The sequence below is a fragment of the Sander vitreus genome, chromosome 5 (genome assembly GCF_031162955.1).
Source record: "Sander vitreus isolate 19-12246 chromosome 5, sanVit1, whole genome shotgun sequence".
Lineage (NCBI taxonomy): Eukaryota > Metazoa > Chordata > Actinopteri > Perciformes > Percidae > Sander > Sander vitreus.
This window is the reverse complement of record NC_135859.1, coordinates 29,929,235-29,951,115: the sequence shown is the minus strand read 5'-3', so window position 1 is coordinate 29,951,115 and position 21,881 is coordinate 29,929,235. Positions and strand designations below refer to the sequence as shown.

Sequence of the window (21,881 nt, the reverse complement as noted above, 5' to 3'; positions counted from 1 at the left end):
CTACCGTTCAGTGAACTATTCAAGCCCAAAATACCTCAATTTGCTTGTGGCCACAGCATAACACCAATTGCACATATTCTCCATGTTTGTGCATAATTTTATACATATTTAATCAAAACTCAGCAGACTGCTTTGTATCTTTGAGAAGTTTGAAACTATTATTAGAGCTAAAATAATGGGTTTAGACATTGCTTCAAACACACAATGCAACACGCATTTTATTAATTAACCTTTTGGTTACCATAACCCATAATGTTGAGTGAACGATCCTGTGCAATTCAGACCTGAGTTTCACAGGAGTGGATACAGACTGTTAAACACTATCGAGTGGAAAGGCAGTAGGCTACATGAAGGACAAATTATATACAGTACTTCTAACATTGTGTGCCTGCACTGTTGTAAGTTGGCACAGAGCAAAAGAGAGCCTGAAGATTTTAAATTCAGTGAACTCACATCTGATCCAGCTCATTTCTTTAAAACATCAGCACCATCCGGTGGCTTAAGTGCATCCTCACCAGTAGACATAATGTAGTATGATGTTTTCTTTCATTTACACAGGTGGTTTGTTTCATTTCGGGTGGAGAACAGTGAACAGGACAAAAAGACACTGGAGCCATTTAAGTCTGTGATCACATGAGCACTTTGTTATTTAACATCCATAGTAGTTTGATAATTTCATACATACACGTCATATAGCCTGGACACAGAGAGAAGGTATTTACAGGCCGAGGAGGCAGCCAGGGAGAGAGAAAGCAGATACAAACTGACAAGAGAGTAGGAAAGAAGGCCTCACGGCTTCTTTCTCTCTCTCTGTGTAGCATTTGAAAACACATTTCAGCTAATGAAATCCCAAATGAAAAGAGAATCGGTCTTTGCCTCTTGCCCCTGCGCCTCCCTCCATGTGTCTCTGGTTTTATCACTACTATGTTTGTTTTTGTCTGCCCCATGTGAACCCTGAACAGGATGTCAATGAACAGCAAACTGCCTGCCAGGAGGACCCAAAATGATACCACTCACTACCGAGGCCAACTTTCATTATGGTTGTTAGCACTGAAACTAAAGCTTATACTTGCTTCCGGTATTTATCATGAAATGCATTATTAAATCAGTAATAACATTCGTACATGTAGCTCTATGGTGGAAATTAATAATTAAAGGATTTAAATATATTTACAGTTCAGTGAATGCTGAAATTAAATGCTGTAAAAACTGTACAACAATGCAAAGAAAAAGAAAATTGAAATGGTAAAATGATATCCTATGTACGTTTTTCAAAAACTACACAAGCATTCATTTATTTAATAAATGTACAGTGATTTAACCATTTTATAAATGTGAAATGTTTGGATTGTGCATCTGTATACACTTAACATCTATCCAGGTATTCTGTATTTAGCTGTAATTTTAGTTCTTCGTCAAATCATTTTGAACCTAAGGCCACATTACATCTGGGCATTGAAAGGTAGCATGTACTGTACATACTAACACAGAAATGCCCACAGAGCCCCCGTCACAAAATGTGTTGGGGTTTCCCTTTAAACATCAAAAAATATCACCTCTGTAACACCTCTATACTTTTCTTTGAAGTCAACAAGAATCTCTGTAGACATAAATCTGGGGAAATGTCAAGTTTGACACGTCATAGCATATATACAAAATATAATGTCGGGAAAATATTAGGTCACTAGCCTTGAAGTGTCCAACAGGGCAATTCTCCCTTGGTTTCCTCAAGCGCTTTAAGGCATAAATAAAATAATTTACTCTCTAAATGCATATAACTAATTAGCATGTTCCAGGCTGGATCCCCAACACATTAAAAAAAAAGGCCTCCATACATCTCCTCAGCTATGCTTTCATTGGACATCCTTCCCTGTTTTTCGGCAACGGTCCATTTAGATGCTTCCCTCTGCTTATTGAACTAAATACATAAATAAATAGAACTCACCACATGTGTAAGTCATATTATGCATTTACAGAATGTAGCATTAGATCAAATGCATGTGTACAGCTCAGACTGCAGCCGCTCGCTTGAATGTGTCCTCTTCAAAATCCATGAAATGTCCTTTGATGAGAGATTGAGGGGGGGGACTGAGATGCAGGATGCAGCTGAAAACGCAGGTGAAACAGAATTGTAGGGAAAAGGACCACATTTTTGTAAGGTTACATGCACTTAAACAATGTCAGCCATTGATTCATGCCAGCTGTGGTGGGTGATGTGAGAAAAAATAGAAGGAAAAAAAAGGCAACTTGCTTGTCAGTCGATCCATCCCTTTGTCTCCATATAAGTAGGCTTTGACAAGAAGTGATCAAATAAGATATATGGAGAATGGAAACAGATTTAAACTTGTCCTTTTGCCTTCTTTTCTCTTGGGTTGAACAGCCATCTAAACAAACTCCTGTGTGCTTTTCTACTGTCCTAATATTTATATGCTGAATCCTTAAAAACTGGAGCCGACGTGGATCAAAACATATTGTTTTTGCTTTTACATCAACCAGATTAAATCTAACCAACAAAGCAAGGATTCACTGGTTTCTACACAAAAAGATCAATCGGTACCAAGTAAGCAACAGCACGTCAAACAGCCCCCTGGCGTTCGTCTGAGCACTGTCTAGAGTGTGAAACAGCTAGGTGAAGGTATAGACAGTACAGCAAAGTGCAGCTTGGCATGTTATATTATTATCATATTATGAAGTTTACCAACTTTAAGTAGCCCCTCCTTTTTTGTCGCAAGTAGAGATGGATGATATAAAGACTGGACAATCACATAGTTAAGCTTGTAGCAGAGCTTCACGCAGAGAGAGATGCGTGTGTTGGAGTGTCTTTGGGTTTCCTGTCTGGTCTTTTGGTTTTTGAATGTATGCATGCATACTTGTCTGGATGTACAGTTGAAGTAGATGTTAGTTTGTGTTTGAGCCTGCATGCTTCCCTTTGCATGTGTCTTTACATCATCTTCATTATCTTCAAATTTACAATGTTTTTTTTCATCCCCAATGTACAGTTATCTCAAAAACAGGTTTTTGTTTCAGTAGGTATGTGGCAGGGATACCCTTCATCTTGCATTAATTCCTCTTGGGGCAGCATTAGCTCATAGTCCAGTGGCATCCTGGCTGTCCTCCATGCTATTGAGGGTAACATAGATGATGGGAACCAAGCCCTGGGTGGAGCCCAGGGAGCACAGCAGCCAGTCTGGATCAGCCTTGCTCAGGACCAGCAGGATATCACCCTTGTTGAAGCTCAGCTGGCCTGGTTCGGTGGCTATGTGGTGGCACAATGCTCTGACTTCACTGTAGAATGACAGAGGACATGGAAAAAAAAACTGGATTAGTAATTGGACAGACGATTACAGGCAACTAATTTGATGGATTTAGTCATTTTTTGAAGCAAACATTCCCTTGATGCAGCTTCTCCATTCTGAGGATTTCCTTTTCTTTGTCTTATGTCACAGAAATCTGAATATCTTTCGTTTTTTGGACTGTTGGTCTGATAAAACTTCTGAAGACATCACCTGGGGATTTAGAAAATGGTGGTGGATATTTTCCACTATTTTCTGACATTTTGAAGACCAAATGATTCATCCATCAATCCAAAAATAATCAATTTGACGTCAAAAGTAACACCATTTTATACTATCTCTTTTTTATACTAAAGTCAACATGCCATTCTGATCATATATTATTACGATTGCCTATTCAATTACAAAGTGTGCTTCACACCAGAAATTCACCCTCTTAACAGAAATTCAATGTCCAATCCAGTGTTTTGTGTTTGACCGATACATGATTTGTGCTCTTTTAAAATTTACAAAGTCTCAGAATTTTAGGAGCCTTTTATAAAATAAATGGACGGTGAGTTAGTTGGTTCTTGAAAAGTAGTTTTGTTTACAATTGTTATAGCTCTCTATTGAAGTATAAACGTTGGATTAATTGATGTTAAGAATAATCTTACTAGAGTTTTAGTATCTGCTTACCATGGAGACTGTTGTCTGGCTTCAGTTGGTTGGCTTGAGGTTGGTGGAGGTGTGGTGTGGGTGTGAGTGGGTGTGGCTGGAGGCTCTGCCTTCTTCCCACTCCCCGCTCCAATAGTCAGAGCAACAAAGTCAAGAACAGAGCTATCCAGAGAAAGCCAACCTGATGGTGGCCTGAGAAAGAAAAACACAGTGTGGAAAAATTTGAAATGAACTGCACTGATAGCTAAAGTAGATTTTGGTTGATTTTGTAGATTTTGTAAATTTATAAGATGACGCTGATGTTATCATATTTTTCCAAAACAACGCCAGTAAGATAAAATCAGAAGTGTGTGTGTTCATTAGACTGGGTAAACCCAGCCCGATCTGCCGGCGATTTGATTTCGTCCTGCAGCTGGAGAACTGTACGTTTAACTATCCTGCTTCTGTTACAATTTTGCGGGGACCAATCACAAACTGGCTTATCCACCTGGCGCACTATTGGCGGGTTTAACACGATGACGACAGAGAAGCGACCAAGCAGCTTCTTGTTTACATTCAACATATCGGCCACCGAAGCGCAGCAACGCGTTGATGCCGCTGTCGCTGCTACGTCGCCCGGATCGTTGGTCTGATTGGTTGAAGGACTATTCAATTGCGTACAGAGTCATTTGAACTATGCCCGTTGATCACGCCTCTTGTACAGTAGAAAATACAGAGCAGACTCCCCAGACTTAAAAGATTGAGCTTGGTCTGGTGATAGCCAGACTATGTGTTCATGGTAATAAAGGAACATGTCTCCCAGTGCAACAGTGCATTTTTAATAGTTTTTGGACAACAATGGAGCTTTATGGCACAGTGGAATAATATATATCAGGCTTTGATTCACACACAATACTTGTTAGTAGATTAATTCATTGTTGGTTTTGTTGACAATAAGAAAAATATTGAATATCATGGGACTTATCCTTAAAACTTACCTGGTCTTTTGAGCTTTTGCTTTCTGATCAGCTGACTCCACCCTCGAAGGAGAACTAACACTAGAGCCAAAGAGCCTGCCCCATCGCAGACTCTGTCCATGTGTGGGGCTCTCCTCTTGGGCTGCAGCTTGAGCTCCAGTCCCTGTAGCCTCCATAGGTTTTGTCTCTTTCTCCTGGTTGAGAACGGAGTCTGGCGGGCTGCCCATCCATGAAGGCCTTCCCCTGGATCCAGCTGACTCCCCGCTAGAGCTATTGCTGCTTTTCCTGCTTCTATACCCCTCCCCTTCTTGGCTTGACTCGGCCCCGTCCACCACTCCTTCTCTGGTGGGCGGTAGCTGGTTCTGTCTTCTTTCTGACGACTTCTTTCTTTTCTCAGTCTTAACAAACTTTGACCCCTCTGTGGATTGGTCGATGTAAACCTGGGAGGACTGCATGAGCTGGTACCACCAGCCCGCCTGTCTCTCTTGCCGCTGACGCCCCTCCTCTGCCATATCCTTCTCTTTTTCTCTACTCCTGTCTTTTTCCTGTCCATCCTTACCTTCTCCTTGGCTCTCTTGTCCTACGCCTTTCATTCTCTGTCCACTCATCCCCCTTTCCTTCCAGAGATTGGCAAACCCTACTTCCATCTGGTCTGGTCTGCTAACAGACCTGGCTGTCATGCTGTCAGTTGTTGCCCCCTCACTCCTTAAGCTTGGTTTCACTCCTGCTCCCTCTCGTCTCGGTCCGACCCCTGCAATCCTCGGCCATGTTCCCTCTCGTCTCAGCCCCGCCCTCTCTTTCTTCACCTCTGCACTTGAGTCTCTGACCATCTCACTTACAGTGGTGCTCAATCCTCTCATGAGCTGGAAGGTGGAACGAGTTGATTGGTCGACATTCTGGCCTGCAGAGCACAGCTGCTCCTTGCGACGGAGATGCTCCTGGCCCTTTTGGAGAAGATGTGGTTCAAACAGCAGGTCCAGGTCAAACGGGAGGAGCGACAGTGGCTGCAGCAGGAGGAGGAGCTCCTCAAAGAGCGGCTGGCACGGCCCCTGTGACAGGGGAAGGAAACCCCACGGGTTGTAGTGGGCTGCTATAATATCTGAGGAAAGTGAAACAAAACAGGAACAAGATTTAGAAGAAGCAAGACTGTGGACATCAAATAACTCTCTGGGTATCTAAAGCGGGATAAATGGTACAAAAGTTTACAACTGAGTCTTACCTTCATGTGTGTAGAGGTGATTGAACCAGAATTCCAAAGATTTTAGGCTGAAATTTATAGAGAAGCAAATTATTATTATTTTAATTGCAGCAGCATAAATGCACCATCACTCTCCTCACAACTGAGTCTATCATTCAAAAATGACATGGTTTGAAATTGATCTGGTAGAATAAAGTCTCTCAAAATATAATAAGCTAACATGACTGAACCAAGATGCCTTTTAAACACACAATATGAGTCAGTTATAGTATGTAACAAAGCATTTAGTTTAACAGGAAACCTTAGCAGACACTTACACCGACATGCAGGTTTTATTTGTCATTTTGCAACAAGTTACTAGAAGAATGTGACGTTGCAAATCATAATTATTTTTTCCACTGGGAGTAAATCTGAAAGTCTAATATTTACTCTCTTTTAGCTTAGTTTTTGGTTTAAAACTATTGATTATAGCTGCTTTAAAGATCCTGACCCTAGGATGAGAACCATCACTGGAAAGAATATGTGGATGACAATGACAGTAAAAACAGGGATAAAGAGAAATAACTCACTTGAGTAGGCCGAAGATGAAGGCGTTGAGTCTCATGCTGTGGCTTGTGAGCTCAGAGTACTGGCTCACCTTTGAGAACAGGCTGTGAAGAACACGTGTGGATGGGCCTGACAGAGACAAGCATACAACACATCTTCACTATGTTATATGTTACCCATAAGCAGCTAATTGTTCTCTAGCCTGTTACCTCATTTGGTTACTATTACTGAACCAGTGAAATTTGACCAGATATCCATCTGCAGAAACTTCATTTGAACTGTTTTTCTCCAATATGATACAGCTATCATTTTTGAAAATATGTTGCCTTTCCTGACCAGGAAACCCTTTTAAATGTAATACAACAACCTGATCTCACAAAAAATTCTGTGATGGGCCCACGGAAGAATTCCGTGAAATGAACAAGGCCCCTTAAGGGTTTAGGAAACGTGACACGCGGGACACGATCCCCGGTCTCCTGGGTGAAAGTCCTGTGTTGTTTGACCCATCCACCACCCCAACCAACCTCCTTAAGCGGATTTTCAGGCTTTCATACTACTCGCTACCGTAGTCGCTCCTAATGCTACGTCATCTTCTCATTGACTTTACTTTGGCATTGTTTTCCGTGGTGGCCACACAGAATATTCACACATTCCGTGTCACCACCACGTAATGCGGTGTTAACAGTTTGTGATCATTTCACGGAATTCTGTGAGACCAGGCTGAATACAATGATGGGAAACATTACTACATATAAAATAACAACCATTCACCATGTTGTAGCTTATTTTTAAAGACAGTGTGTTATGGAAAACATGCAGAGTCTACTGTGGATTTTGCAGGTTGTGATGTTATTTAAACATGTATTAAGCATGATACAGGCACTCCTCACTGCCTCACTAACGTTTTGATGTGCAGCCATTTTAACTGGCCCTCAGTGTGATGTTCTCACCCAGCTGTGTGGAGGCGTCCACCAGGCTCCAGGGCTGACAACGCCGCTGTCCGATGATCAGGTCCAGTACGTAGGCCTTCAGGCCATCCTGCAGCACCTCATGTAGAGCCGGGCAAAGGTACTTCAGGATGAGGTGACCCACGTTGGGACTCACCCAGCTGTTTCCCAGCTTAGCCTGGCAGGGTTGCAGAAAAACATTAGGGGATAAAGGAAATGAAAGTGAAACAAATCAGGGAATTGTGAGGCAAAATGTGGGATCTTGTGGGTCTTTTTTTCCTGCCTTCGAGCATATAGTCATAATAAAGAAAAGTAAATATAGTACGTGTGCACAAGTGCTATATCAATGACTGGTGATAAGTCTGTATTTGCCTGCCCTTTTGTTCTCCGGATTAGACGGATCTGCAGCCCAGTTTATTAATTATCAGCTCTGTGTAAATTAACACATTATGTGCCAGTAATTCAGTTTCCTGATTGAAGCCAGTGAAGAAAGCAAAAGTCACAAGGGACCAAATACATTTCTGAAAATGTTTGTGGTGGTGGGTCCATGGCTTATGTGCTGTCTAATTAATAAAATAACTTTAAAGTCAAATACCTCAAATAATCTTAAGGACATATGAGTCCTAAACATGATGTGACTGACACTAAGCTTGAATCCATATGCACTATACACACCTAGGAAAAGGCAAAATACTTTTAAAGATGAAGGCTGAATGAACATTTTATACGCTAACTTAATCGCTGCTGTTGCATGAATTGAACCAGACAAGACAAAGACAAATGGTGATGCGAGAAAATGGATGGCGCCATCTGATGTAACTTACCATCTGAAAGGTTTATGTTCTTTTGTACTTTACAACACTGAAGTGGTATTCATATATTGTTGTGCAAAGGCTAGTATAGCCTCTAAATCTTGCTGTGTGAGCTTTAATCAGCCAGTAGAATCACCCCTCATGTTATCTTGAGAAGAATGGTGTATTAGCAGTCAATCAGTCATTAGTAGTCATCAATCTGATCCACCAAAAACTTTTACCTTCACATCTGGGTCTCGACTGGTGCCGAAGTGTGCCACGATCAGATCCACTGCTGTGTTTACGGCTTTCACCAAACCTGAGGGAAGAATAAAGAAAGAGTTTGTCAATTATCATTTTCGGCTACAAGTAATAGTGTCTTTGCAATGAATGTCACTTTATGCAAGTGTCCTTTCTTGTTGTAATATTATGTATGTATGTATTATGTATGTACTATTTGGTTTCTCTGTTTTAACCTCCCCTGCAGGGACATGAGAGGCATTAAGGTCCAAATTTAGCACACATTATCAGTATCCTTCACTGTCTTTGCGCTTGCAATCTGCATGAATTAATTGCTAGCTTTTAAGCTAGCTGAAGGATCTACCTGCTCATTATATGACAACCTGCTGCCTCAAGAGACCTTGAATTACACTCCTCACTGTCAAGTAGCCTTTCTGCAGTGAGAGGCACTTGATTTAAGCACCTGCCAACAACATCATTTTACCCCCCGTTTCTGCTTGTCAACAGAAATGTGATTTTCCAAACTGTAATCTGTGATTTTTATCGGATTCTGTCTGCGGGGCATTAGTATTCGAAAAAAAACTTATACAACAGTACAAACCATGACTTATATGTCATGACTTATGTTTTTAAACACAAACGTAATAAGACATATGGTATATGCAACAGCATATTAGAAAGGAATTAAAGTTTGGATTCAAAACCCCCAAAAAGAAGCAGAGAGATGGAGACAGTAACAGAGACAGACAGGAAGTCTGGAACTAAATCATGACTAACAACTCCCTCTAACTGATTTGTTTTCCTGAGATGCAACCTTGTCCTGCAGGGGACAGGACAGCAACTCAAAGTCATTGTGATCTTGTTTATAAGTATATGTTTATTGTTCTGCGATGCTTAAATGAAAAGGTCTGAAATGGACATTGGACAGAGGTGAAAAGAGAGACTGAAAACACCAGAAAGGCTACCCAATCTGCTGAGGGCTTTCTGGCAATTCTAATTATAACTTACTATATATAGTAGCTGCATTGGAACCATCTCTTTATCAAACGATCATCTGTTATCATCTCCATGACAACTGAGCAACTCCTGCCACTGAGTAAGGCCACGAGATGTGGCTGAGTGCCTCAGAAACACCATGTAAGGTGATGTGATGAGATTTTTTTGTTAAATCTCTATTTATTTTTTATCTGTTTTTTGATACTATGGCAGTCAGCTACATGCTGTTGTTTTAATATCAACTACATTACAAATATTCTCAAAAAAATCCAATTATTCTACAACCAGTTCTTGCTTACAGTCTGAAGGAACGCTGTATTCACGTTGTACCAATCTAGAGGCGTGTGTTTGACCAGCCAGTGAAGTTCAGTTCTGTAAAAACCCATCCTGGACATGAGAACGTACTACCACGGATGACAAAGCAGAACGTTTTTTAATGCAGGGACTATAATTGGAACTAGTTTTCTGCACTTGAATGCATATAATAAAGTCATTAAGTTTCTGAGTTCCTAATAAGGCTCCTGGAAAAGTTAATGTGGTAAAAAAAGAGACCAATACACTGCATCAACACTCACAGACAGCAGGGAACCAATGCAATGAGCGCTAAGAAACAAACAAACACACACACACACACACACACACACACACAGCCCCACCTCTCTTCTGCGTCAGGTCCACTGAGATGTGGGACTGTGAGGAAGAGCAGGTGGAGGAGGAAGTTGATGCGTCTGGGGAGAGGCAAAACTCCTCCGGAGGCTTCTCGGTCAGAGAGAAGTAGTCCGGCAGGAAGTCGCTGTAGATCTGCTGCAGCTTAGTTGATTGGCCCACTGCTGAGGCACACAAACAAACGTGTGATGATCAGACACACATATAAACACACACCACCTAGTAAGAAGAAGCCCTTAAGGATCCTTAAGAATGCAACTGTAGCAACACTTTTATAAACCTCTACTAATTGTTCTCCAAGGATGAACCCTGCAGCAATCATTTTTTTGTGACTTTACCCTCAGATAATGCTTTCTTTGCACCTTGAACTCTTTAAAAAATACTACGATACTAAGTATCCAAGTCTACTTTTCAAACATCTTCATAATCCTGCATTCGTTCCAACACTGTCAGTAAAATCATGAGCACCATTGAGCCGTCCCAGCGTGGGGCCAGAGGATACTGAAGGGAAATCGAACACGTTCCGTCTGACAGGTCGAGATCCCCCGCCTTTTCTGGATTCCAGGTTACCAGAGAGGGGGCCTGATCCTGCAGAAGAGTGGCCCCCTGAGACCCTCTCCAATCCCAGAGGGTTTCGACGACGGTACTCCCTCCATTTGAGAGCCTGTGGAGAGAGGTGGTGTGCTAAGGGGAGGTGTTAGGGTTATGATCAAGGGGTTGGTGGTCGGGTTAAAGAAAGGATAAGTGAAATATATGGGAGAAAAAGAGATGAAGAAGGGCAAGTGGAAAAGTTGAAGGTTTAGGTGAAGGAGAAGGTTTAAGTCCATGCATGAAGGGAGAGAAGAAACAGAAACAGACAATAGTAAGAATGTACAAGAGCTTAGCTTCTTACATTAACACTGAATTACACAGAACTTAATAACTTTTTATATAACTGAAATCCCAAGCAGCCATCTGTTGTCTTATCAAAGCAGCAAGACACTGTGAAGATGAGGCGTTTCATTCTTGGGGCTGGACTGGTGTGAATGAGTGAGGGCTGAAACTTTCCTTCATGTGCACCACAACAAGTGATTTTAAAGCAGGTGTTTTTAATTAATTGTCCATGTACAAATACTTGTGCTGTAAGAGTTCACTGATCTTAGACTGGTAGATGCAAATGACTTAATGTAAACATGTTGCTGATTCTATCATCAAGAGACCAATAGTTGCAAGAAAGCAGTACAGTGATAAAGATGAACAAAACAGGAAAGAAAAACCAAAATCATAAAGTTAAAAGAAAAAGTAGTTTGCTTTCAAAGCAAAAGTATTTTTCTGGTGAGAACATCCTCTGAATACATATTTAAGCACATACTAGAATTCTTTTGGAACATACCATTATGTGTCCTGGTTCCAGATCCTTGGCTTCCCTCCACATGCTTTCCAGAATCCAGACAGCCCAGCGGGCTCAGCATGTCACTGTTGAGTGTTGGTAAACTAGGCAGAGCTCCATGATGGAAACAGTGTCCTTGCACAGCTGGCAGCATTGGCGGCACCATCCCTCTCTTCACCCCCAGGGATGGAGGTGGAGGGGTAGACGGTAACGCCACTGAACCCCCTCCCTGCTTTCCTGTCGGCGGGGTGTGCAGGGGGCCGGGGCCAGCTGAAAGCGGGCAGGAGAGGCTGTGTTGCGGCTGAGGGCTTGGGGTGCAGGTGGAGCAGGTCCCAGAGCTGGGCGCCCCCTGGAGCCGCACGGGGGAGTAGCTCCCGAGAGGTGAGGGTCGAACTGATCCAGGTGGAGGGGCTGCTGCAGTCCCCTGGTACCTGTACACATTTTCAGCTGCATCTTCACTGTCCTCCCCCACCGGACCTCCAGAGCCAGAACCAGAGCCAGAACCAGAGCCAGAGTTGGAGCGGACCTGCATCCCAGAGACGTAGCCTGTGAGTAGGGGCAGCAGAGGCTTGGGCTGTGAGGGTTTGGAGGCAAACTGGTGGTGGAAGGTGAAGGGCTGGATGGGGAGGGTGGTGGGCCGTTGGTCTTTACTGTAGCGGACCACCACGGGGCGGCTGTCTGAGGAACTTGAGAGGCCACCTGGATTAGCACAAGAAGGACAGCAGGCACGGAGAAAAGAACTGGTTAGTTTTTGTATGTCCAATAGCATTTAAAAAAATAAATAAATTAGTGTCTCTGACAGCAACAATTAACAGAGTAATATGTAGAGTAGAGGCAATCAAGGCCACAATCACCTCTGTAACCATAAACCAAACATTATAACCTTCATGACAGTAGGATTTATTGCAAAGCTACAGTTGGTACCTTTTATACAAAATAATTTTGTCATATAACTAACTGTCACTATATCCTGACAATCTCTGCCTCCTCCTGGTGCTGCTAATGGCATAAGGAAAACAACCAACCGGAGCCGAGGAGTCTCTAACACAGTGTCAATCGCTGTTCATGAACTGTGGTCAAACTGATCAAAATGGATCAAGATTCTGTTACTTCATTACCTATTTCTCATCTCAAATGTTTCCATATTTTAGAGTACTGTTTGGCTGTAAAATTAGAAAGTTTGGTTTTGGCTCGACTGTTTTCAACATGGCGGCCGGGTCACAAACATCTCATGCAGATGCCATTATTAACACTAGGGGTAGGCAGAGGAACATTCGTTTTTCACAGATTATCTGTCTCATGTGCTACTGTCAGGATATAGTGACAGTTTTAGCAAATATGACAAAAAGCTATTTTCAAAAACGTTGTCAACTGAACCTTTAATTTAGAGGTACAATGGATAGGCCTAAGTATGTTCATTTTTTAAATCTACCAAGTCCAAAACCGAAAGATATTTTCAATTTACAATAATATGAAACAACGCAAACCCTCACATTTCTGAAACTGGAACCGGTGTTATAAACAAATAATTATGATTAGTTCTTTGTCCTTTCAGCATTTAACTGTATAAACATGAAGGTTAGAATTGAAACCAAAAACACAGACAAACAGAAAACTGCCCAGTCATGAGCCACAAAGCTCAACAGCCCTTATCACAGACAACACTGCTCTGACAGACCAATGTGGACACACACACACACGCACACACACACACACATTCAGAGAAACACACAAAGACTAAACCTGAAGGCACTGCGTCAGGAGAGACACCAGCGAAGAGAAGCCTTTTCTGCACTTCTTCTCTGACACAGTATCACTGTGTGTTTTATATACAGTCTATGGTTTTACTGTGTGTGTCTTCCTAGATCCAGTGCAGTGTAGGACAGACAGAAGCGTGTGTGACGTTGACGGTGTTGCGCAAGCTGTTTGTCACTGTAAGGACAGCCCACTGATGCCACCTGAGCTGGGTGCAGTGACGTCTCACGGCTACAGAGGGCAACATTGAGCTACTGTATAAACATGATGAAGGAGGAAGGAGGGAGGAACACTACCCACCCAGCAGGCCTGAGCTCCCACTGGGGATGGAGGATAGAAACACACCTTCTCTGTCTCTCTTGCATCTGCTCCGTCATCCCTCTAATTGCCATTTCTTTCCTTTTTCCTCATCTCTCTTTTTCTTTCCACACCCACCTCTTCGCTCTCCCTTTTCCATCAGCTTCTTCCCTGCCTCCTCTCTTCTCTTCGTCTCCTCTTTCACATTTGAATCCATTAGACAGCGATGCTTTTCCTTTGCAACACCGCGCTCCATGTTAGCATCATTAGCGAGCAAGCTGCTTCCCAAAGGCTTTTTAAGAGGCTTGCACGCTGCGGTGAAACAACGCAGCTGACTCAAGTGAAGTCTGATGAATAATACATGTACCGAGATGCTGAACAGCCTCCCAATCTTAAATCATCACAGTCTATATGAATACAGTGTTAGGAACTGAAGAGGATGTTTGAGGTATGTGTAAGACCTTGTTCTTAGGGATGACCTATATCCTCAAATGTCTATATCAATCTTTCCCCTGCCTTCCATATTGTCATTGTTTCCTCAGTCTCACTGCTCCAGTCAACTAACAAACCACTATTGAACGACATAAAGCAAGTGGGGAAATGCTCTTTTGTTTTAGCGCCTGAACTGGTGCACTGTGAAAAAAGAAAAAGCAATACATCCAACTGTTACATATGTGTTATACATCTATTTTGTTTTACTACATTACATTGTTTTTCTTTTCTTGAAAATCTAGAGAGAGAATACGATAATTAGGGCCTCGACCAACAATTAAGGTCAAGGAGTCTTTATTATCCCCGAGGGGCAATTCGTTGTGCAGCAATAGAATGCAACATAAACAACACATAAGCCATACAAACAACAGACACTATCAATAGAGGACACAAATAGATACATACTACACAGAAGTCCATGTCTCACATTGAATTATTAACAAACCCTATAGCAGCAGGAACAAAAGAGTTTTTGAGTCTGTTTGTCCTGCATTTAGGCAGACAGAATCTGCGGCCAGACGGCAACAACATGAATTAGCTGTTCAGGGGGGGGCTTATATCAGCCAGGACTGACTGGGCCTTCTTCAGGGTCTTTGTCTCATATAGCGATAGATTATTTTGTAGCTCTGTAGATTATTTAATTATTAATAGATTAATCATTAAGTCTTGGTATAAAAGGTTAGAAAAAAAGAAAATGCCATCACAATTTCCTAGAAAATGTTCTTTATAAACCCAAAGATATTCAGTTTACTATTATAGAACACTAAGAAAACCAGCAAGCATTCACATTTTAGATGTTGGAAGCAGTGATCTTTATCCATTTTTTGCTTTAAAGTCAAAACTTAGCGTTTTCATTTATATTTGCGGACTCAATTTCTTTAGTCAGTATTACAAGATCACACCTGATTTCTCTCTCTCTCTCGTTTTTTTGTCTTTGTTTTTTTACCAAGAACTTACGACTTCTGTCTGGGGTTTGGATCTGTCCAGAAACAAACTAACACCGGTTCCCTTTTACAAAAAGGTAAAGCTGACACCAACTCTTCTTTTTCTGAGCTGATTTGTCTAAACAATTAGTTGAAGGAGCCAAGGAGGAATAGTTTGTTAAATAAACCTCACCATAACAGCATGCTGAATTTGTATAAAAAGGTAGTGCTGTCAAACGATTAAAATGTTTAATCGCGATTAATCGCATTAATGTCATAGTTAACTCGCAATTAATCACAATTAATCACACATTTTTATCGATTCTAAATCCTTGACATCCTGATTTTTTCTCATTTTAATGCTCTTATCAACATGAAAAAGTGGATCGGCTTGCTTTGTGCAAATGTTTTTTTTTAAGTTTGTTCTTAGTTGTGGTATCCATGTGCTTCTGTCTGAAGCATAGACTGTTAATATTAATATACAGTCTATGGTCTGAAGTCATCCATTGTCGCCTGGCTTTGACGAGGGGGCGGAGAATTGGCATCAGCTGTGTGCTTGGTATCAAGTGGTATTTCAGACTGGACGTGCTGCGATGGTAGCTCAGTTCACAACGACAAAAAACACACAGATCACTTTGGTCTTGTCAATGGAACCATTTGGTAACTTTTTAAAAGTAAACTTTCCATTCAGAATCTTATTGGCATCCATTTCGGCATCTCGCGCTCGCCAGCCACTCAAAACGTAACGTTAGCCTACTACTCTTTGGCCGGCTCGCAAGCCCAAACAAGTGTGTGCAGCGTGCCTGTTGTTTTGTTTCCGGTCTAGCTAGATCTGGTGTGGTGTTGTAGTTTTTATAACGTTACTAGTTGTTGCAACAGCATGTGAAAAAAAATACAACGTTTGCTAGGCCAAAAAGAACGTTAATCTCAAAAAATTGATGCCGTTAAAATGGGTTTGCGTTAACGCCGTTAATAACACGTTTAACTGACAGCACTAATAAAAGGACATTCCTCTCATGGTGCACTCACTTTTAACTGTCCCTGGTCTCATTCCAATGGAATTCCAAGAACTCACTGTTTGCATATGTGTGTTTATCTAACCCAGACACACACACAGCAGGCAGCTTAGATTGAGCTTCATAAGGTGATGGTGGTGCTCCAAACCGATCATGGTAGTGCTTCCATGCAAAAAGTCTTCCAATAAAATGATTCTGCAATCTACAGAGAAAACCATTCCACTGTTTAATCAAATTATATGACGGACAGTTTGAGGGTCCTCCAGACTTCATCAGTGTCTGGAACCTTGATGAAGGGTGAGAGCGCGACATATGGGCTGAAAACGTTGTCATCTAATTGAATTAGGGTTTAACAGATATTGTGTTAGTCACCATGACCCTGCTTCTATGTGTGCTGTTGTTACAAACCGACAGTCTTCCTCAGGTGTTCCCATGGCCTCGTGCACTCGCCTGGACATGATTTTATTCCCAAGAACTACAATGTTTTTCCTCGGGATACATGTTCTTTATTTTCATGTTGGTGACATCTTTGATACTAAATAATTTGTGGTGTTTCAGAAATGCACTTCCCAGAGATCCCTTTGTAGGCAGCACTGGGACATCTTTTTCCATTGATTGTGATCTTGATCTGGATTATGGCTTATGATTTCCCTAAAGTTTTTGTACGTTTACAGCACACAGTCCTTTATATATTTATCTACTTTATATATCAACTCAAGGAGTTTAATTACTCAGTACTTTTTTTTCATGATGTACATATTTAACTTCTCTGTACTTTGATTTATTATTTCACCAAACTACTCAGAGTATTTCTGAAGGGGTATTGTTTCAAGCTTGTTTGACTCTATGATTACTACAATAAAGATATATTGTTTTAGGAAAAGTAGCCTTTCATCTGTCTCCCTCTGCAGAGAGGTCAGGATGTGGCAGGAACACAATAACATCATGTTTTGTTATTACTGAGTGCTGTTCTGCTGCCACTAACTGACTCCACTGGATATTTCAAAAGGTGTTATTTGTAGAATTTTAACACCAATTAATTACTTCCTCATGTACAAACAATGGCAGCTGCTACTGGTGTCCATGCTGCAATTGGCAGTCGGGGCTGCTGAGTCACATTTTGGGAAACAAAAAAATGATGTCATGCAGGATTGTTTGTTTACCAATCTTGTAAAAGTTAATCACCTCTCGTCCCCATAAACCATAAACATGATTAAAGTCCAAGCACCTGTCAATGACACGACAGCAAAGAGAGAAGACACCATTAGCATGAAGAGGCTTCTGTAACTTTCTTCGACCCTCCCTTGTTTTTATGCGTACAGGTTCTCTAGATAAAAATAAAACAGAGCCCCACACACACATTCACACACAGCAGACGCACACGCAGCTCAGTATGCTGATGGAGAGCTCAGCGGGGGGTTTCTCTGCACCTTTATCTCCTCTCTCACCGGATTGTTATTCAGAGCACGTTTGGCCCACTTCAACCACTCATTACCTCTAAAGCTGAGGATACACACTCTGCATCACTCTGCTCTACACATCCATACATGCTGCCACAAAGGTATTTTGTCACACAGACAAAGCATGTCTAAACATACAGAAAAAAAACCCCATACACATATCATACAACCACAGACACAGCATACAAAATGTCCAAAAAGTGAAGTAACGCTCCCACAAATACGTTTATTATGGAGATGTTTGTGTAAGTCTGAATGATGCAATGAAGAATTTAATTTGACATACTGGGTGTTATTTTCTTTTTGTATATTACTCTATGATCTGTTGCATGTACAAAGTAAGGCAATGCAGAATGTTACAGTAATAATGGACGTTTTTGTTAAACGTTGTTAAATGAATGACACATTGCCTTTCTATATCTATTTTGATGCATTAATCACATATACAATTCCTGTTTCCCTACACTCTGCAGTATGTTCTTGAGACTCAATATTCTTTTATTCAACCAACACCAAAACAACAACATTAAACAACAATACTGTATTGTACGTAGATAAATTCAGCGAATAGGTGAGTGACTTATTTTTCCAGTGCAGCCACATGGCAGGTCATATTTTCAAATAAGGCCAATTAAAGTCAATTACTAATTTGTAATTGAAGCAGAAGTAGAAGAAGCAAGAAAAGCAGACTGTGGTGAATGCACTGATCGACAAATATTAATGGTCTCTAACAGATTGTACAGTTTGTAATTTTAAAGCTTCACTCATAAGTATTTTTTTTATCTTAACAAAGAATCAAATCAAATGTATAATATGAAAGGTGTCGCCTGGAGTGACGAGCCCACAGTGAGTCATCATCATCATCCCACTCTGTAGCTCTAAGAAGCTTTTTTTTCTTTTCTTTCCTCCTCAGGAGTTGGTGAGCTATATTCAAAAGCCACATTCTGCTTTATGATCATGCACAAGTCCAAGGAGCTGATGGGATTACATTTCACTGCAATTATACCCTACATTATACCTACGAATACATGTGACAAATAAAAAATGGATTGATTGAGCTAAAAGGATAGTAAATGTTTGACTTCCACTCATCCGTTGGACAGAAACACAACTCCAGGTTCATGTTAACGCTGCTGCTTGCGAACACCTTACAGCTGGAACACATCGCACGCGCTAAGTGTCGCATAGCGAAGATACGCGCCCGATTGTGCGCCTGGCCATTCAAACCGGACGTGTATTTCTACGCGCCAGTCACCTCTCTCTCTCTCTCTCTCTTTCTCGCTCTCTCTGAACGAGACAGGATGAGTGGGGAAAACTGTGGTAATTGTAGCCTATATGCGGCTGTGTGTGTGTTTGTGTGTCTCTCTCTCTCCGTGTGCCTGATCGCGTGTCTCACTGTGAGAAGTCAAGACAACCAAAATCACCATAAACCTGGCTGTTTTATTTTGAAATGTGTTTATTTTGGCGAAATATCCGGCTGCACTGGGGTCTTCCTGTATGTGATTACCTGCCTGGCTTGACACATACGCTCGTGTATCGCGCAAGAAATAGAGGAGACGCCAAAACTATCGCTGCAGCGTGCGGGCCTACGCGCCCGGTGTGGTAGAACAGATTCGCTGACATGGGTGCTGAAATAAAAATAGCTGCTATACGAGATGCTTACGCGTGCGGTGTGTTCCAGCTGTTAGACTTAACGACTGTCTGAAGCTATAAATATGTCAGGGCCGTGTCTCTGACATCTTATTTTGGAGTTCCCCTGCCCATTTGTGGGGCTTTAGGCCTGTGGTTGTATCTGTGGCGCTACCTTCACTCCATTTTGTATAAAGGGTGACTTCATAACATCTGTCCAGGGATTAAAAAATAGCCTCTTAGCTAACTCTGGTGCACTTACAGCAATGCACTCTCCCTGTTAAATAAACCAATAAATAAATCTAGTAAGAGGCGACGTACCTTCAGCCTTGGCCCTGGTCTCCCTCGCCCCCTCCAGGTGTCGCTCAATGCTCCCTTGACTGTAACATCTGGTAAAGGGTACAGGTGACAGGCTGTGACTGTCAACCTCCACATGCTGCTCTAGGATCGGAGAGAAATCCACAGAGGAGTGGGAGTGGGTGGAGTAAGTGGAGGAGAAAGGGTCTGCAGCTGCCTTCAGCGACGGCGAACCTCCATTTTTCCGTTTGCTTCTCGCGATCTCTGCGAAGGAGGTGACTCGTGGAGGAGGAGGCGCGGTCGGGGTCGGGGCGGCGCCCTCGCTGAGCCGGACTGGGCAGCTCAACATACGCTCCAGAGATCCGAGCCGAGGAGATGGAGACTTGTCCAGGTTGCGGTCGTAGCTGCGAGAACGGGGACGGCTTCCTGAGGAGGCTCCAATAACACCCTGGCCAACCAGAGGGGGGGAGATGTTGACGTACACCTGGCCTTCAATCACGGCAGGAGCCGCTTCAGCTCCACCAGCTGCCTGCTGATTCTTCTTCTTCTCCTCCTCGTCCTCTTCATCCTCATCATCATCATCGTCATCTCGCTGAATGAGGAGAAATAAGGAAAGAAAGAACACAACAGTCAAAAATAGTTTATCAGATAAATCACATTACCAAACTATGGTTTAGAGGTGAAATTACTTAAAATGGTTCTTAAATAATCTTCAGGACAACAAATCCACAGCAAACCAATGTCCTGAACTGCCTTTACGGCAGTTTTGCTTTGACACAGTGGCACTGTTACTGACTAATATCCTTCAGCTCTACATATAACTAAAATAATCCTCAGACATGATATCAGATAACCCCAGACAGTGGCTGTGTTCTAAAGTGAGCCAATGCCAGACTAATACCAGTGCCATGGCTATTTTAGGTTCAGGGTAATTGTCATTGTCACAGAGCCTGCAGTTTAGTTGGCAGTTTAACTGGTGCTTGCCTATCGTGCTGTAAAGGGCTCGGGCCCATCCTACATCCACATGTATGGTTTAACCGTTTCCTGTTAAACCATACATCTCAGCCTGTCCACTACGCTCTGCTACTGACAATCAGCTTCCTACTCCCTCAATACAAAGGGTGCCTGGCTACCGCTCAACAAAGTCTTGACTGTTTGCTGTCCTGGCTCCACAATGGTGGAACGAACTCCCCATTGACATCAGGACAGCAGAAACTCATATCGCACATCTTCCGTCGCAGACTGAAAACTCATCTGTTCATACTGCATCTTGGCCCATAAAATATAAACGTTAAATAAAAAAAAACTCTGTAACTCTTTCCCCTATTGTCTCTAAATTTATGCATGAAGTAGATCAGCATATTTGATGAAATTGATGTCCTTTGTGGGGGTGTACCACATGGTTGAAAGCACTTATTGTAACTCTCTCTCTATATTATATATATATATATATATATATATATATATATATATATATATATATATATATATTCTATGATTACCCCCTTCTTTGTTGAGTCGGATGTAATTTGACCAAATAACTTTTAGCTACAGTATGCTTTATCTATGCTTGCTATTTTATTGTTTTACTTGCCTTCCCTACTCAGACTGTATTTGTATTACTTAACTAAGAAACAATTACTTGATGGTGTAAATTAACTTGATGTACTGCCTTAACTTGTACATTAATTATGCATACCGCCCACAGCAAGCTGTGTTTTTTAAGATACAAAATAACTGAAGTAAAAATTGAGTGAGAGAAAAAATGTATTATTATTTTGATTTTCATGACATTATATAATCATCTGACTTCTTTAAATGAAAACTATTCAGTTCTACCTTGCAACAAATGCTGCACATAACAAGCAAAATCTGTTCATTTCCAAGGATTATTGTGCCCTAATTTTGTCTGTGTCCTGTTTTACAGACAATTAGCTGGCACTATTTTGCACAGAGATTAACTGCACCAAAGGAAGGCCAAGTTTTCTGTGAGTTTCTGATCATTAACATTAAGCACACTGACAACAGGAGAGTTTGTTTGAGTGTTTGTTGTGATCAAAGGTGAACATCAATTTGAGTATTTTTTGTGTAATCTTACAAACACATAAATAGAGATATATGATTTCATGATATATTATAATGTCATTATTAGCGCTAGGTATTGTTTGAAATGTTTTACAATGCCAATATGATACCTGAATTTTGGTGTCGGTAATTTTATTTTATCATGCAATGTATGCTGCGTAATTTAGGGGTGAGATTTTATCAATCAAATGCATGAAATACAACATTTTAATTAAAATAAATATGTACGGTAAATTAACTAAGCGTGGACCTGTGCATATGATATTAGCCA

General features: G+C 41.5%; 1 protein-coding gene across 3 annotated transcripts in view; it reads right to left on the bottom strand.

Annotated features, from left to right (window-relative positions):
* Positions 1-1,009: 1,009 nt before the first annotated feature.
* rusc2 (RUN and SH3 domain containing 2) overlaps positions 1,010-21,881 on the bottom strand; it is a 41,916-nt gene continuing 21,044 nt past the window's right edge. Inside the window, exons 3-13 of one of the 3 annotated variants that reach the window (XM_078251431.1) lie at positions 19,550-20,117; positions 11,660-12,355; positions 10,756-10,971; positions 10,278-10,451; positions 8,628-8,704; positions 7,598-7,772; positions 6,671-6,776; positions 6,123-6,169; positions 4,925-6,002; positions 3,969-4,139; positions 1,010-3,285 (exon numbers count right to left, since the gene is read on the bottom strand). In XM_078251431.1, coding sequence (XP_078107557.1) covers positions 3,087-3,285; positions 3,969-4,139; positions 4,925-6,002; positions 6,123-6,169; positions 6,671-6,776; positions 7,598-7,772; positions 8,628-8,704; positions 10,278-10,451; positions 10,756-10,971; positions 11,660-12,355; positions 19,550-20,117 — 3,507 coding nt within the window. In that variant the 3' untranslated portion in view covers positions 1,010-3,086. The remainder of the gene's footprint in view (positions 3,286-3,968; positions 4,140-4,924; positions 6,003-6,122; positions 6,170-6,670; positions 6,777-7,597; positions 7,773-8,627; positions 8,705-10,277; positions 10,452-10,755; positions 10,972-11,659; positions 12,356-19,549; positions 20,118-21,881) is intronic. The other 2 variants (XM_078251432.1, XM_078251433.1) reach the window with 2 other exon arrangements.